The sequence below is a fragment of the Mus pahari genome, chromosome 10, assembly GCF_900095145.1.
Source record: "Mus pahari chromosome 10, PAHARI_EIJ_v1.1, whole genome shotgun sequence".
Classification (NCBI taxonomy): Eukaryota; Metazoa; Chordata; class Mammalia; order Rodentia; family Muridae; genus Mus; species Mus pahari.
This window is the reverse complement of record NC_034599.1, coordinates 101,495,261-101,512,654: the sequence shown is the minus strand read 5'-3', so window position 1 is coordinate 101,512,654 and position 17,394 is coordinate 101,495,261. Positions and strand designations below refer to the sequence as shown.

At 42.3% G+C, this 17,394-nt stretch overlaps 1 protein-coding gene across 1 annotated transcript in view; it reads right to left on the bottom strand.

The window, feature by feature from the left end:
• Positions 1-17,394, bottom strand: part of Ip6k1 (inositol hexakisphosphate kinase 1) — a 47,552-nt gene that overhangs the window by 13,907 nt on the left and 16,251 nt on the right. The window contains exons 2-3 of the mRNA XM_021206207.1: positions 10,704-11,051; positions 2,880-3,090 (exon numbers count right to left, since the gene is read on the bottom strand). Coding sequence (XP_021061866.1) covers positions 2,880-3,090; positions 10,704-10,926 — 434 coding nt within the window. The 5' untranslated portion in view covers positions 10,927-11,051. The remainder of the gene's footprint in view (positions 1-2,879; positions 3,091-10,703; positions 11,052-17,394) is intronic.

Here is a 17,394-nt window from a genome sequence, read left to right as displayed (position 1 = left end):
TTGGGGTTGGTTTTTTTTTTTTTTTTTTTTTTTTGAGGCCAACTCCAGCGACCTCCCAGTGGCAGTGGGAGCCTTGGAGAACTCCAGCCAAACACAGGGTTTGGTGGAAGCTAGTGAGTTATCCTGATAGGCGGGGCATGATACCAGGAGAGGCCACCATCAGCTTCATTTGGTTTCTTTTCCCAACACCTACAGGCTTACTGTGTGCTTTATGTGCCTGTGATTGATTTGTTCTCCCCTATTACTTTGAGAGATGCCATGGGTCAGCCAGCGCCACTCCATTGAACCTAGTCCAATTACACTTGAAGGACTTCAAATGCCTGACCAAAAAAATCTAAGTTTAACTGTATGGTTGGGAAACTAACCATCTTTTGCAGGAACAAGTGGCCAGCAGGTCCACCACCCTTGGGGACTGATGTGCATCACTATCTGTAAAATTCGGTCTTTCCTCCATCATTAACTCTGCACTATAGGACATCTGGGTCTGAAGAAATGGTTAAAAACTTCATCTCTGGTTGTTTACCCCTTGACTTAGTTTTAACTCATTTCAAGAATTTTTAGAAAAAAGTGACTAAATCAGGACAACAAAAACTGACAAGTTGGTGCTGTCCCCAGAGTCCTGCCTCCTGCCTGGATCAAAATGGCAGTAAGCCAGGGGCGATGTGCAGGCTGCTCTTAAAGGGGCCAGCAGCTCCTCAGCCTCTCGCTAAGTAACCTGACAACTACAAAACATCTATGCCCACGAGAACTAGATTCAACAAGTAGCAAGGTGTTCCGTTCTTAAAATTACAGCTTAAAAAAAAAATTGTGTCTGTTTTAAATGTATAAATGTAGGTGGCCACTGCATGTTTTTTTCTACCAGTCTTAAATATGTAAGTTTACTATAATCTGCATGTCTTAGTAACAAAATATTAATTTATAATTTATGATATATGGTTAATAATCTATAGTATCAGTAACAGAAAAAGTTGGTTTAAAACAACTCAGGGTTAAAAATCATCCTAGGCAACAACAGATGTTATGAGTCAACCAAGGTCTCTAAAGAGACTTTTAAATTGGGATGATATGTTTTATGCAATTTTTGTCCTAAAAAATTACTTATAAAAGATGAGATTTAAAAATGTTTCTTTAGCTGGGCGTGGTGGCGCACGCCTTTAATCCCAGCACTTGGGAGGCAGAGGCAGGTGGATTTCTGAGTTCGAGGCCAGCCTGGTCTACAGAGTGAGTTCCAGGACAGCTAGTAATATACAGAGAAATCCTGTCTCGAAAAAAAACAAAAAACCACAACAAAAAAACAACAAATATATATATATATATATATATATACACACACACACACATACACACACACATACATGCACACACATATACATACACACACTGTAAATTATGGTAATAATACCAGGAATAAAAATTAAGAAATCTGTTAATTTATAAACAGTTTGAGAGGTTTACAGCATTAAAAAGGTTAAGAATCACATATGCCCCTTCCATTTGCCTGCGCTCTACTAAGGCTTGCAGGCCCCTTCTGAGGGCAGTCTCCCTTCTTTCAGTCCAAGGAGCAGATAAGGAGCTCCCTCAGCCACGGTCAAAAAAGGATCTAGTCTTCTTAGGAAATATATTTCTGGGCTAAAAAAGCTATATTTTCATACTGGAAGAACTTCAATAAAAATTAGGATCTTTAAGACTCAAATTTAATAGGCTTTAGTCTCATCAAATTACTATAATTAAAAAATAAAATTATGCTGGGTGGTGGTTGCACAGGCCTTTGATCCCAGCACTTGGGAGGCAGAAGCAGGTGGATTTCTGAGTTTGAGGCCAGCCTGGTCTACAGAGTAAGTTCCAGGACAGCCAGGGCTACACAGAGAAACCCTGTCTCAAAAAGCCAAATAATAATAATAATAATAATAATAATAATAATAATAATAATAATTAAAATAATTAATTAATTAAAATAAGATAAAATAGGGGGCTGGTGAGATGGCTCAGTGGGTAAGAGCACCCGACTGCTCTTCTGAAGGTCCGGAGTTCAAATCCCAGCCACCACATGGTGGCTCATAACCATCCATAACAAGATCTGACAGCCCTCTTCTGGAGTGTTTGAAGACAGCTACAGTGTACTTACATATAATAAATAAATAAATCTTTAAAAAAAAAAAAAAGATAAAATAGAGGCCACGTGGTGGTGGTGGTGCATGTCTTTAATCCCAGCACTTGGGAGGCAGAGGCAGGCGGATTTCTGAATTTGAGGCTGCCTGGTCTACAGAGTGAGTTCCAGAGACAGCCAGAGCTACACAGAGAAACCCTGTCTCAAAAAACCAAAAAATAAACAAACAAACATACAAATAAAATAAAGTTGATAATCAGTAACTTTATATATGATCATATCCTTTAATATATTCAGAAATATATTAAAGTCATGCTAAGTACTGATACAATTAACTATAAGGTTAGAACTTTATTTAGTTTCTTGTTTTATGTTTGCAAGGTACAGTTTGATACAGATAACTAAGAACAGGCAAAGGTTGTTTAACTCAAGACATGCTAGGTAGGCACTAGCCCTCAAGCCAGAGATCTGCTGAATATGACATTTAACATACTATGACAGAGACTCCAAAATCCTAGCAGTGTTCCCACCCCAGCCCCACCAAGGTCTCCAAGAAGAGAAGGGCACAACAAAGGATACCACCTGGCTTGTGGTACAGAAACCCTTAGAAACAGAGCCAACCAATCAGGATAAAGGTCACCTACCCCTCCCTAGAACTCCCCTAATTCCTTCAGTGATTTTTGGACCCTAACAAGGACTCCTACACCGTCCTGAATGTTGGTATCATTAGGATTCAGCATGTGCCACTAAGCTCTGTCCAATACCCTCTTACCTCTCAGAGGTCTCAAAGGGCAGGCTGGCTTTCTCCTCCTTGTGGTCACTACCACTGCCAGACCGATGCAGGCTCCGGCGGGAGTGTTTGCGCCGAGGTTGCTCCCGCTCTGGTGTGTCATCTTGCTCTACAGTTTCACTCTCCACATAAGGGTAGGCTACCAAGTTGATGTAACCATCACTGTCTCCCTCAAAACAGACAGAAACCACGCCTGTCGGAGAAAAAGCAGCTGATTAACACATACCAAGACTGGTGGAGTCCATGTCTGCTCCTGCTTTCTCACAAAACGCGGACATCACCTGTCCTGATCCAATTAAGGATGGCCAGTAGACACCCATTTTCCAAAGATGGACAACCGTATTCACTCTCAACCTCTGAATGAGGGTAAATCTGTAATTCTTTTCTACATTTTCCTTCGCCCTTCTGCTTTCCGTACTCACCACTTATCACTCACAAATGTTCTCTAGGTGACATGACATTGAAACCAGACAAAATGTAGCGCTCTTAGATGACAGGGAGCTGGCTCAGCACTCAAATGCACTCGCTGCTCTTGCAGAGTACCTAGGTTCAACCTCCAGAACCCAAATGGTGGCTCACAAACATCTCTGACTCAGACTCCAAGGATCTAACGTCCTGTTCTGGCTCTATGGGCCACCAAGGATGCATGTGGTACACAGACATACAACATTCACACACTAAAACAAAAATAAAATCCTTTTCAAAAGATGGATACTTAAAAAATTAACCCTCTATCTACTCAACTGCTTTAAGATGACCCCACTGCTTGGCAGTGATCCTTAGATCTGTTCTCCTTCTGCCCAACAGTGTCGCCTAAAGAAACAAACTATCTCCAAGACAGTGCTCATATATAAAGTATTTTCTTCCCGTTGCCTAAAGAAACAAACTATCTCCAAGACAGTGCTCATATATAAAGTATTTTCTTCCCAGGGGCTGGAGAGATGGCTCAGCCGTTTAAGATCACTGACTGCTCTTCCAGAGGTCCTGGGTTTAATTCCCAGCAACCTCATGGTGGTTCACCATCTGTAATGGGACCCAATGTTCTCTTCTGGTGTGTCTGAAGATAGCAACAGTGTACTCATATACATAAAATAAAGAAATCTTTATACATGTATATATGTGTATATATATGTATACATATATGTGTGTATTTCCCCCACCCATCCACACAATGAGCATATTTCCCCCACCCATCCACACAATTAGCTCCCCACACAGACTTCTATCCTGGAGTCTCTAAGGTGAAATGCCTTCCTGAATTCCCCACTATATCCCATTGAATAATTTGTTCGCTCCATTTTTTTTTTTTTTATTTTTATAAGACAGGGTCTTGGATAGTCCAGGCTAGCCTCAAATTCACTATGAAGTAGATGACCTCAAACTGACCTTTCTGCCTCCACTTCCCAGTGACAGGGTTACAGGTGTGTGACCATGCCTGTTGTCTGTTTTTCATTTTTTAACCTGGTTCTTTTTTATAGTCTCACTATGTAACCCTGGACTGTTTCAAATTACAGATCAGAGAGCTGCCTGTTTCTGCCTGGAAAGCGTTAGGATTAAAGGCACTACCACACCTGGATTCCACTTTTACTGACCCTACCATACACACACACACAGTTTTTCTGTATAGCTCTGGGCTGTCTTAGTACACTCTAGATCAGGCTTGTCTTGAACACATAGAGATCTGCCTGCCTCGGCCTCTGAGTGTTGGGATTAAAGCTGTGCACCACCATGCCTGGCTTCTAGTTTATTATGTGTAAGTGTTTTGCTCACATGTATGCAAGTTTATCACACAAAGCTATTAAAGGGCATCAGATCGTCTGGAACTAGAGCTACAAGTGGTTGTGAGTCTCCATGTGAGTGCTGGAAACAAACCTGGGGCTTTTGCAAGAATAAGAAGCACTAGCTGGGCGTGGTGACGCACACCTTTAATTCCAGCACTCGGGAGGCAGAGGCAGGGGATTTCTGAGTTAAAGGCCAGCCTGGTCTACAGAAGGAGTTCCAGGACAGCCAGGGCTACAGAGAATCACTGTCTCAAATAAAATAAAAATAAATAAATAAATAAAGGTACTCTTAACTGCTGAGCTCTCTCTCCAGCTCCTGTTGTGTTTGTCAACCAGATTAGTTTCTTCCACATCAAGAAACAGAAACAGGGCTGGTGAGATGGCTCAGCGGTTAAGAGCACTGACTGCTCTTCCGAAGGTCCTGAGTTCAAGTCCCAACAACCACATGGTGGCTCACAACCACCCGTAATGGGATCTGACACCCTCTTCTGGTGTGTCTAAAAACAACTACAGTGTGTTTACATATAACAATAAATAAACCTCATATACATAATAAGTAAATAAATAAATCTTTAAAAAAAAAAAGAAACAATACAATAAAACAGAAACAGTACTCAGAAATCTAATCAAGAAGGTTTTTAAAAACAACAACAACAACAACAAAACACAGTAATAAAAGTCCCCTGGAATTTGCACATGCCACCCTGTGTCCATCAATGACACATCTTGGTGACCACAGAGCTCCAGTCTGCAGCGAGGGCTGAGGCACTCCGTCGTCTGTACTTGTTTCCTTCCCTAGGCGAGCAGTGCATCCGTCTCTGGGTCCTGTCAGAAGGAAAATCCTTCAAACTCACACCTCAGAGGGGTTCACATGCACAACCTGTCCTTGTGCATGGTTTTCTCTGGGCAAGCCCTCACCACAGTCTTCTGAGGGCCCTCCAGTCCACAGCCTTTTCTGAGAGCTCTCTTACTCCATTTTGACTGTCCCCAGAACGATCACACTCTTCCAGAAAAGAGCCATAGTTTCTATTAGCCTCTTTTTCCCATCTTGATTCATTCTATGTCTAGAATACATATTCAAAAAACTCCCTGGGGGGCTGGTGAGATGGCTCAGCAGGTAAGAGCACTGACTGCTCTTCCAAAGGTCCTGAATTCAAATCCTAGCAACCACATGGTGGCTCACATCCACCCAAAATGACATCTGACGCACTCTTCTGGTATGTCTGAAGACAGCAACAGTATACTTATCTACAATAATAAATAAATCTTATAAACAACAACAACAACAAAAACTCCCTGTGACAATTTTTTGAATCCTTTGTTCAAATAGTTCAGCTGAAGAGTTCTATTGTTCATTGGAAAAATAATTTTACTTTTTTCTTTCCAACTCACGATGTATCTATGTGCACAGACTGGGACTCCCAGTTAAATGCTGACTTGGAATGAGAGGCCTCAGAGACAACCCTGGCTCCACCCTTGATTCTAAGGGAGGCACTGTCTCACACTGTGGATGGATGCAACCCCAGATGCCTCCATGAGGAGGAAAACACTTCTAACGCCTCTAGCATTAGTTTTGCTTTTGCCAAGTAAAGAGACATGCACAAAACAATTACAGATTTTAAGAAGTACTGTGAAGAAATGAGGTAGGGCTCTGTAACTGGAAATGATGTTTCCAGAGCAGAGCATTTAACCCAGAATGACCAAGCAGTGCCTGAAGGATGAGGACTGAGGAGAGCTGTGGACACGTCTCCAAGTGCAAGTAAAAGCTGAGGCTAAAATAAACAAAACACTGTGAAAGCTGGAGCTGGATAGTCTAAAAACTGCCTAACTCTTTTCTACAAATAAAAATATAAATAGGGTCTTGGAATATAGATAAATTGATAGAATATTTCCTAGCATTCTTAAAAAACAAAGGAATAGGAATATAATTCAGTGGTAGAATGCTTGCATGGCCCATTTAATTCCTAGGTTCAATCTCTAGTAAAAGAACAAAAATGTATATACAGACTTGACATACATTCAAATATGTATAGAACTGAACAGTAGGACTCATATCCTTGTATGTAGCATTATTCACAAGAGCTAAAAGATGGAGCAATGTGAATGTAACTAATCTGCCATGTTTTAATTTTATTTATTTATTGTTCTTTTGAGACAGGATTTCTCTGTGTGGTCCTGGCTGTCCTGGAACCAGCTTTGTACACCAGACTGGCTTCAAACTCAGAGATTTGCCTGCCTTTGCCTCCCAGGTGCTGGGATTAAAGGCATGCAGCACCATGTCCAGTCATTTTTTAAATTTTATTTCATGTGTATATGCATTTGTGCCTGAATGCATGTCTATTTACCACATGCATGCAGTATCCACAGAGGCCAGAAGAGGGTGTCAGATTTTCTGAAACTGGAGTCACAGATGGTTGTAGCCTCCATGTAGGTGCTGGAAACTGAACCTGGGCCCTAAAAGCAGCATCCAGAGGAATGACAGAAGGGGCCAGGGGTCAAGGACGCCACATGAAACCCGGGGTCCAGAGTGACTCAGGGACTGAATCACCAATCAAAGAGCACACAGGGGATGGGCCTAGGCCCCCTACACATATAGCAGATGTGCAGCTTGGTCTCTCTGGGAGAACCCTGACAACTGAAGCAAGGGCTAACTCTGCCTCTGTTGCCCGCCTCTGGACTCCTTGTCCAGGTTTACTAGGAGAAGATGCACCTAGTCCTACTGTAACTAGATATGCCAAGGTGGACTGATATCAACGGGAAGCTGCTTCTTCTCTGAGGAGAAAGGAAAGGGGGAATGGGGGAAGGGGGGGTGAGAGGGAGGATAAGCTCTTATCAGTCTGTAAATTAATAAATTTAATAATAATCATAATCATTATCAAGAACAATGAGCACTCTTAATCACTAAGCCATCTCTCCAGCCCTCATTAAAATGTTTTAAAAGGGCCTGTGAGATGGAAAGCCGGTAAAGACACCTGCTGCCAGGTCCGAGGCAGGAGCTCAGTCCCTGCGAAAGCAACCGACGTGGCGGCAGGAGAGAGAGAAGCAAATCCTGGACACTGTCCTGTCTTCTGTATGGATGCCATGGAGAAGAATACCTGCAGACATACAAATTCATCTTTTCTTTTCACCGTTTGTTTTATCTGTCCTGTGAGTCAAACCTTGGACCTTACTCGGATCAGGTAAGCGCTCCACCATTGAGCCCCAGTCCCCAGAAGGAATTCAAACACATGCTATGAAACAGATGGACTTTAAAAACATCCTAAGTGAAATTAACTAGATACAAATTGAAAAAAATGCATGATTTCATTTATATGGGATATCTACACTATTTGTGAATGAAAGTAGACTAGAAGTTTCCAAGGCTCAGACACAGAAAGTACAGGGGTTTTTATTTAGTATGTTCACAGTACCTATTTCACAATAAACAGTGGTTATAGCCACACAACTATGTCAGTGTACCTAATGCTATTAAATTATACAACAAAATTGTATACTTTATATATTTTTCCATAATAATTTTTCAGAGTCAGGGGCAGGAGAGATGGCTCAGAGGTTAAGAGCACGGTTTGCTCTTCCAGAGGTCCTGAGTTTAATTCCTAGCAACCACATGGTGACTCACAACCACCTATAATGAGATGTGGTCCCCTCTCCTGGCAGGCAGATACACATGCAGGCTGAACGCGGAATACATAACAAAAAAAAAAAAAAAAATAAATAAATCTTAAAAAAAAATAATAAAGTCAACTCTTACTTGGACTGCTAAATAGAAATTCCTCTAAGTAAAATTGTTAACGTGACTAAAATCGTAACTAAATTTAAAAAATAATTTTAAAAGGCATACTCATTTTTATTTTATGTGCATGAGAATTTTGACTAAGTGTATTTAAGTGCACTCTACATGTGAGTGAAAGTGAATCCCCTAGAACTGGAGTTACAGACAGTTGTGAATTGTCATGTGGGTGCTGGTAACCCAACCTGGGTCTCTGCAAGAATAGCATATGCTCTTATCCACAGAGCCTCTCCAGCTTGGATCTAAACAATTTTACAAGGGCTGGAGAGAGTGCTCAGGAATTAATAGTGCGTACTATGCAATCAGGAGGATCAGAGTTCAGATGTCAACACCCATATAACAGGCCTGGTATCTGTTCAGAGGAATTTATTGCTTCCTTCTGGTATGCATATATATTTACTTACATACAGGCACACAAATAGGGCTGGTGAGATGGCTCAGTGGGGAAGAGCACCGACTGTTCTTCCAAAGGTCCAGAGTTCAAATCCCAGCAACCACCCGTAACAAGATCTGACGCTCTCTTCTGGAGCATCTGAAGACAGCTACAGTGTACTTACATATAATAAATAAAAAAAAAAAAAAAAAAAAAACAAACCAAAAAACAGACACACAAATAAATTCTTCAGTTAAAAAAAACAGCCAGGCCAGGCAGTGATGGTGCAACCTTTAATCCCAGCACTCGGGAGGCAGAGGCAGGTGGATTTCTGAGTTCGAGGCCAGCCTGGTCTACAGATCCAGGACAGCCAGGGCTACACAAAGAAACCCTGTTTCAAAAAACGAGAGAGAGAGAGACAGACAGACAGACAGACAGACAGACAGACTTATAGCCTCGTGTGGTGTCACACACCTTTAATCCCAGCACTCAGGAGGCAGAAGCAAGTAGACCTCTGTGAGTTTTGAATCCAAGGCCAGCCTGGTCTACATAGTTGAGACCCTATCTTGAACAAATAAACAGCTCTTAGAATAGGCAGTCATAAAAATGTATATGGGGCCAGAGAGATGGCTTAGCAGTTAAAAGTACTTGCTGCTCTTGCAAAAGACCACAGTTTTATTTCCAAGAGATCTGATGCCCACCTTCTGACCTTTGCATACATGTGGTATACACACAGATATGTAGCAAAGCACTCATAAACAGAGCTGGAGAGATAAGTTGGTAGTTAAGAGCACTAGCTGCTCTTCTAGAAGACAAAGGTTCAATTTTCAATACCCACATAGCAGCTCACAGCCATCTATATCCCCAGTTCCAAGGGATGCAACACTCCTTCTGGCCTCTGCAGGTACCAGGTACACATGTATTACATAGACATACATGCAAGCAAAACACCAATACACATAAAATAACTAATTTTGAAAATAGTTGAATAGGCCAAGTGTAGTGATTAGTGATTCACACCTTTAATCCTAGCAGAGGCAGGTGAATCTCTGTGAGTTAAAGGCCAGCCTGGTCTACAGAGAGTTCCAGGACAGCCAGGGATACACAATAGAAACCTTGTCTTTAAAAGAGTGATGGAGGGACTGGAGAGATAGTTCAGCAGTTAAAAGCATCAATTGACTGCTCTTCCAGAGGTCCTGAGCTCAATTCCCAGCAACCACATGGTGGCTCATGACCATCTGTAATGGGATCCAATGCCCTCTTCTGGTGTGTCTGAACATAGCTAATGGTGTGTCTGAATATAGCTACAGTACACTCAAAACAAACAAACAAACAAACAAATAGTAATTAATAGTACATATGGAGTGCAAAGAACAGATGCTATTATGGCCTGGTTCCAAAACACCCACATGATTCTTTCTGTTCTATAAAGCCAGCACTGAAACAAACTGTTTCAAACATTACTACATCAGGGCTCCTGAATATTCCATAAATTCCCTCTCCTGCACACACAAACATGCACCACTGTCCCTTGCCAGCTATTCAATCACCTTAAAGCCTGGAAAGTACCCCTTTATCCTTCCTAGGGATCAAAGAATTGTCCCTTTCCCCCCTAGACCTGTGTCACAAATAAGAGACTCCTTGACAATAGTCTTTTCTCTACCAACGGGTCTTCGTGATGTCAATTTTTCTCAGCTTTTCATGATCTAAAAACATTTCTGATAATTTCAGCTTCTAATTTTACCTAACAAACTGAGATAATAAAGAACCACAGCTATGTCATATGGCAAACAACACAGGACAACTGAGCCAAGACCTGTCAGTCAAAGAGTGCTAGTCTCACAAAAGGACCACTGACCGACCTTTGTACTCTGGGGTGAATTCCTTCATTTCGGGAGGGAGGGACTCGTAGAAGCGCTGTTCCCGGGAGATGAGAGGTTTGCACACAGTGTGGTCGTCGTACCGCATCATGCTGCTGTGCCCGCCCACCTGATGGATGAAGGGCTCCAGGAGGACTCCTCGGTCTCCGGCCCGACTTGCATTCTTGCCATACTGCCCCACTTCCATGGTTTGACAAACACACATTGCGTTGGGGGCCGGTTGCACACTGACGGCAGACGATGCAGCACATGGACCACAAAAGGAGAGCTAAGTTGATCCTGGCTAGTGGGAGGCCAGTGGTCACAGCCTGCTTAGTTTACTGTTCTGTCCTAGAAAAGATAAGATAGGAAAAGGGAATCACATGTCTGGCTAGTCAGTTTCCATGCTGTGTGCATCCCCTGCATGTATGCTACTATAACCTAAGAGGCAGCTGAAGAATTCTGTTAAAATGATGCAGCTTTGGTCTCCACCCATCATTCTGTATACACAGCTCCTGTCCCACTCCCTCTAAACACTCTGAGGATTTCGCTTCAGAGATATACCATGTCATAACCATCAGTATGACAACCCGGTTATGTAAGCTTCAAAGATAAAAGGATCAGAAAAACCAACAGAAATACATTCTGTTCGAGGTCTCATCCTAACTCAAGAGAAGTGTGTTTGGGTTTGTTTGCATTTTAACCATTAAGCCTACATTCTAGCAACATTAAGTACATTCCCACTGCTTGTATAACCATCACCATCATCCATCTTCACAACACTGGCTTCCATCATCCGAACTCAAATTCTGTGCCAATATTTTTATGTTTATTTTTCTAGGACAAGGTGTCCCCATTGTCACCCAGGATGGCCCCAAATTTGCTGACTTCAAGACAAGAGTTTCTACCTTAAGCATCAGGTCATATGAGTTTCAAAAGTTCTCTGCTAAAGGTACAAAGGGCCAGGCATGAAAAACCATTCTCTGAAGTATTGAAAGCAAATCCTTCCCCTCCCCCAGATGGATTGGACTGGAACTGGCTGTAGACCAGGTTTGACATGGAAGTCAGAAATGTGTCTCACTCTGCCCCCCCCCCAAGTCCTAGAATTAAAGGCATGAGCCATGACATTTAAAAAACAATTTTAAAAATCTTTTCTTGGGCTGGTGAGATGGCTCAGTGGGTAAGAGCACCCGACTGCTCTTCCGAAGGTCCGGAGTTCAAATCCCAGGAACCACATGGTGGCTCATAACCATCCGTAACAAGATCTGACTCCCTCTTCTGGAGTGTCTGAAGACAGCTACAGTGTACTTACATATAATACATAAATAAATCTTTTTTTTTTTTAAAAATCTTTTCTTTTGCTTTCCCTCAGAGGAATTCAGATTCTTCTACTTTCAGTCTTCCTTCCCACTGTGAGAAAGAGACAAGTTCTCTGTAATTAGAGAGCACCTTCCTTCTGAGGTCAGTTTTTCTTTCCCTTAAAAAAAGTTAAAATTCTTGCTACTTTTTTTTTTTTTCTGTTTTTTTGAGACAGGGTTTCTCTGTATAGCCCTGGCTGTCCTGGAACTCACTNTGTAGACCAGGCTGGCCTTGAACTCAGAAATCTGCCTGCCTCTGCCTCCCGAGTGCTGGGATTAAAGGCATGCGCCACCACGCCCGGCTTTTGCTACTTCTTTAATACCAAATCTGCTTTTGAGTCAGGACTGTAGTAGGCAGACTGTGCCTGAGGAATAAAAGCTGGGAGCAATGAAGGCATCAGGGCAGGAGCAGCAGAGGGCACTGAGGAGTCCTGGGCCACTGCAGACCATGCTCCTCAGATACCCTGGAGACTCACCATTTGCCACACAGCAAGCAGCACTCACCCTTGGGACTTACAGTAAAACAACCGAAAGCCTGACAGGGTGTGAGTGGCCTGTGCTCATGGAGGTCATGGAGTTCCACTGCCCTGCCTGAGCTTACTGTGTACCTTCAACTACAAGAGAGTCCGTCTGCCCTGTTTTACACACTCTGTATTGGCACTTTAGACTGCCTGCCTGATCTGCCTGGTGTGACAGCTTACACCTATAGTCTCACACTCAGGAGGCTGAGGCTGGAAACTTAAGATCAACCTGGTCAGAATGAAATTCTGCCAAAAAAAAAAAAAGACAGGAGACTAACCTGCACTAGGAGTTTGAGGCTAGTCTAGATTATTTAAAACACAGGTTAGTTATCTTTTCTGTGTAGCCCTGGCTGTCCTGCAACTCACAGAGCTCCACCTGCCACTACCTCCCAAGTTCTGGGATTAAAGGTGTGCGACACCACTGCCCCAAGTTTGTTAGTTTAAAGGAATGCTAGTATACATGATAGGAAAAGCACTGGTTCCCAAGTAGACTCTAATTACCATTACAATCCTCTAGGACAGTGGTGCTTAACCTCCCTAATGCTGCAACCCTTTTACAACTTATGTTGTGGTGATCACAACTGTAAAATATTTTCACTGCTATAACTGTAATTTTGCTATTCCTATGAATCATAATGTAAATATCTGATATGCAGATGGTCTTAGGGACCCACAGGTTGAGAACCACTGCTCTAGGAGGTGGGAAGAAACTATGAAATGTCCTTGGCATACTTTTTTCTTCCTTTGTCCCTAAGCAGTACTCCCCGCACCTTCCTGTTTGTCTGCTTTGATGCTCCCTTCACCTAGTCTCTTATTAATTTTCCAGTCAAGACTCAGGAATCATACCCAGCAGCCTACTCCTTCTAGGAAAACCTAGCAGGGACAAAGCAGCTGGCCTCCCTCTCCTCACTAAACCCGTCTGTACCTGTGTCCGCCCCATCCTCAGCTCCAGGCTTTGACTTCATACCCTACCCGTCTTGGGCTTGCTTGTTATCCCACTCTAGACCTAGTCTGTCCACCTACCGCTCCTCACACGGATGTATTGGCACTAGCCATTCCCTCTACCCAAAGCAGTCTCCCAGGTTTAAGTCCCCACTGCTCTCTACAGTTTTTGAACTGGGAGCCAATATGGCTCAGCAGTTAAGACTGTGGCTGTCCTCTCGAAGAGAGCTGCAGTGAGACACACCCCCCCACACACACTCATGTCAGGTGGCTCACAATAGCCTATAGCTGCAGCTCCAGGAGATCTGACACCTCTAACTCCACTGCCACCTGCACTCATGTGCATATACCACACACACACACACACACACACACACACACACACACAAATTAAAAATAAGTCACTTTTAAGACTTTGAACTGGCCGGGTGTGGTGGCGTACGCCTTTAATCCCAGCAATTGGGAGGCAGAGGAAGGCGGATTTCTGAGTTCGAGGCCAGCCTAGTCTACAAAGTGAGTTCCAGGACAGCCAGGGCTACACAAAGAAACCCTGTCTCGAAACACCCCACCCCACCCCAAAAAATAAAGAACGAAAACTACAAAATGTTAAAAAAAAACCAAAACCTACAAAGGATTAATTTTTAATCAATGATATTAAAGGAAAAACAAAGGGGAGAAAAATCAAGCATACACTAATGAACTCAACAATAAATAAGGAGCCAGATAAAAGATCTTGTTGAAGCAAACAGAAGATACAAAAGAAATGGTTGGTGTTTTTTGCTTCTGTTGGGTGTTTGGTTTTGTTTTTCTTAAGTCTAATTTTAATTCAACAGAAAAATAAGCCTAGAAAGTGGCAGTGAATGCAAAGTCCCGGCAAACAAGAGAAACTGTGATGAGCTTGGTGCAAACAAGGTCACAACTGTTTTAAGAGCCAGGAAAGCAGTCTCAACAGCACCCGCAAGGCAATACCTGGTCCTTTGCCCCTCAGCCAGGCAGAAGCACACAGATGCCCAGCAGCAAGCACCTACTCTAAGCTCAGAATGTAGACACACTTTCTTATGGTGCAGATTAACCACTTGTACTTGTTAGGCAGTCATTTTTTATTAATCAAAGCATCCCTGGTACCTTTATATTTCAGAGGCAAATTTTCAAATCACATCAAAAATCAGCTCATAATTCTCTATTGATTGTATTATTATGACTTCCATTTCTATTACTTCTTTTAAAACAAAATCCATCTAGGCTGGAGCCATGTTGCTCTAACTACATGTTGGTGAAGTGCATGCTTAGCATGTATGAGAGGCCCTGGGATCAATCCCTAGCACAACAAAGTAATTAACTATACCACTTAGGCAGTGAAAGCATCATGACAGACGATCACATGCTTTTAAAGGAGGATTTTTTTCTTTTTTTCAGACAGGGTCTGGCTTTTACTCAGGGTAGCCTTGAATCTGTACTCCAGCAACTCTTCTGATGCCTTTGCCTCCCAAATACCTGGGACTACTAATGAACACAACACCCACAATATTACTATTGTTAGTGTTGTTATTATTATTATTACTACTACTGTTCAGACAGGGTTATTGAGACAGCGTCTCACTATGTAGTTCTGGCTCGTCTGGAACTTACTATTTATTTAGACTTGCTTTTTGTAAAGTTAAACCTGGTAAGTCAGGATAGGGGAGACAAAATTAAGGCAATACTTTTAGTTTTAACAAATATGTCTTTTGGTCTTTGGTTCATTTGTTTGTTTGTTTGTTTGTTTTTCGAGACAGGGTTTCTCTGTGTAGCTCTGGCTATCCTGGAACTCACTTTGTAGACCTGGCTGGCCTCAAAACTCAGAAATCCGCCTGCCTCTGCCTCCCGAGTGCTGGGATTAAAGGCGTGCGCCACCACCGCCCAGCTGATTCATATTTTTATTGTCTGACACAGTTAAGGAAAACCAGTAAAATTTCTGTAACAAAACAGAACACAATGGACAAAGTCACATAAGCATGGGGTGCACAACACTGGTTTGAGGAGAACCAAGTCTAAGTAATTCATAAACAAACACCGAGAGGCAGTTCTCTAGATACTTACTGCTGCCTAGCTCACTACTCCCTTACTATGTCAATACATTTTTTGTTTTGGGGGCTAGAGAGATGGCTCACTGGTTAAGGCACCCACTATTCATCTAGAGGACCCGGGTTCAGTCCCCAGCACCCACATGGCAGCTCACAACTGTCTGTAATCCCAGTTCCAGGGAATGGCCTCTTCTGAGCTCTTAGGACATCAACCAGGCAAGCACAAGGTGGACATATATACATACAAGCAAAACACTCATACACATAGAACAAAATTAACTTTTTAAAAAATTATTCATTTTGTTTTTTAAGACAGGGTTTCTGGCTGGAGAGATGGCTCAGCGGGTAAGAATACTGACAGCTCTTCCAGAGGTCCAGAGTTCAAATCCCAACAACCACATGGTGGCTCACAACCATCTGTAATGGGGATCTGATACCCTCTTTTGGTGTGTCTGATGACAGCTACAGTGTACTTATATATAATAAATAAATAAATCTTAAAAAAAAAAAAAAAAAAAAAAAAGAGCCTTTAATCCCAGTACTCAGGAGGCAGAGGCAGGCAGATTTCTGAGTTCGAGGTCAGCCTGGTCTACAAAGTCAGTTCCAGGACAGCCAGGGCTATACAGAGAAACCCTGTTTCAAAAGAACAAAAAACAAAAACAAAAACAAAAAACAAAAAACAAAAAAAAAAAAACCAAAAAGACAGGGTTTCTCTGTATAGCCCTGAATATCCTGGGACTATGTAGACTATGCTCAAGGCTGGCCTTAACTCAAGAGATCTGCCTACCTTTGCCTCCTATATGCTGGGATTTAAGGTATGTGCCACTACCACCTTATTAAACTATTCTTATAAAAATATATTATCTATTAATTGACCTGGGTGTAAAGGCAGGTCAATTAATTAATCCCAAAACTTGGATGTAGAGGCAGTTGGGTCACTGTGATTCTAAGGCCACCATGCATTGCCTATTAAGTTCCAAGCCAGCTAGGGCTATATAAAATGAGACTCTGCCTCAAAAAGAAAAACATGTAAAAAAAAAAACAAAAAAACAAAAAAACAAAAAACCCAGCAGACAAGCAAGTAAGAAAGAGTATAAGCCTTTACAATAAATGTTGACAATCCTTGTACAACCTTATATCCACAAGGGAGAAAAAAATGAACCTCAACCCTAATCTCAACATACAAAATTAGTTCAAGATAAATCAAGCACCTAAATGCAAAGACTAAACTATAAACTTCCTAGGTGAGACTACAACGTTGTAAGAATTGTACTACATGACGTCGAAGAACTGTTAGAAACTATCCAGAAATGGAGGTACACCCTGCTGACCCCAAAACAAGAGCGGCCGAGGCAGGCGGGTCTCTGTGAGTTCAAGACCAGCCTGGTCTACATAGTGAGTTCCAGACCAGCCAGTGATACACAGTGAAAAACAAAACAACAACAAATAAGTAAGTAAAAATAGAAGAATTGCTGGAAATTGGGCCAACAAGATAGTACAGCAAGTTAAAACACTTGCAAAACCACCTGATGACTTCAATTTCTTGCACAGTGGGAGGACAACAGGTTCCTCAAAGTTTTCCTCTGACCTTCACATGGGCGTCATGATACACATGCATGTGCATGCACAAACACACATACAATAATAGCTAACAAATCAATTCCAGGGGCTGGAGAGATGGTTCACCCATTAGGAGCACTGGCTGCTCTTCCAGAGGACCCAGGCTTGATTCTGAGCAACCAGACAATGGCTGATAACCACCTCCTGTCCCATTCCAGGTGACCCAACACCTTCTTTTTTTTTTTTTTTT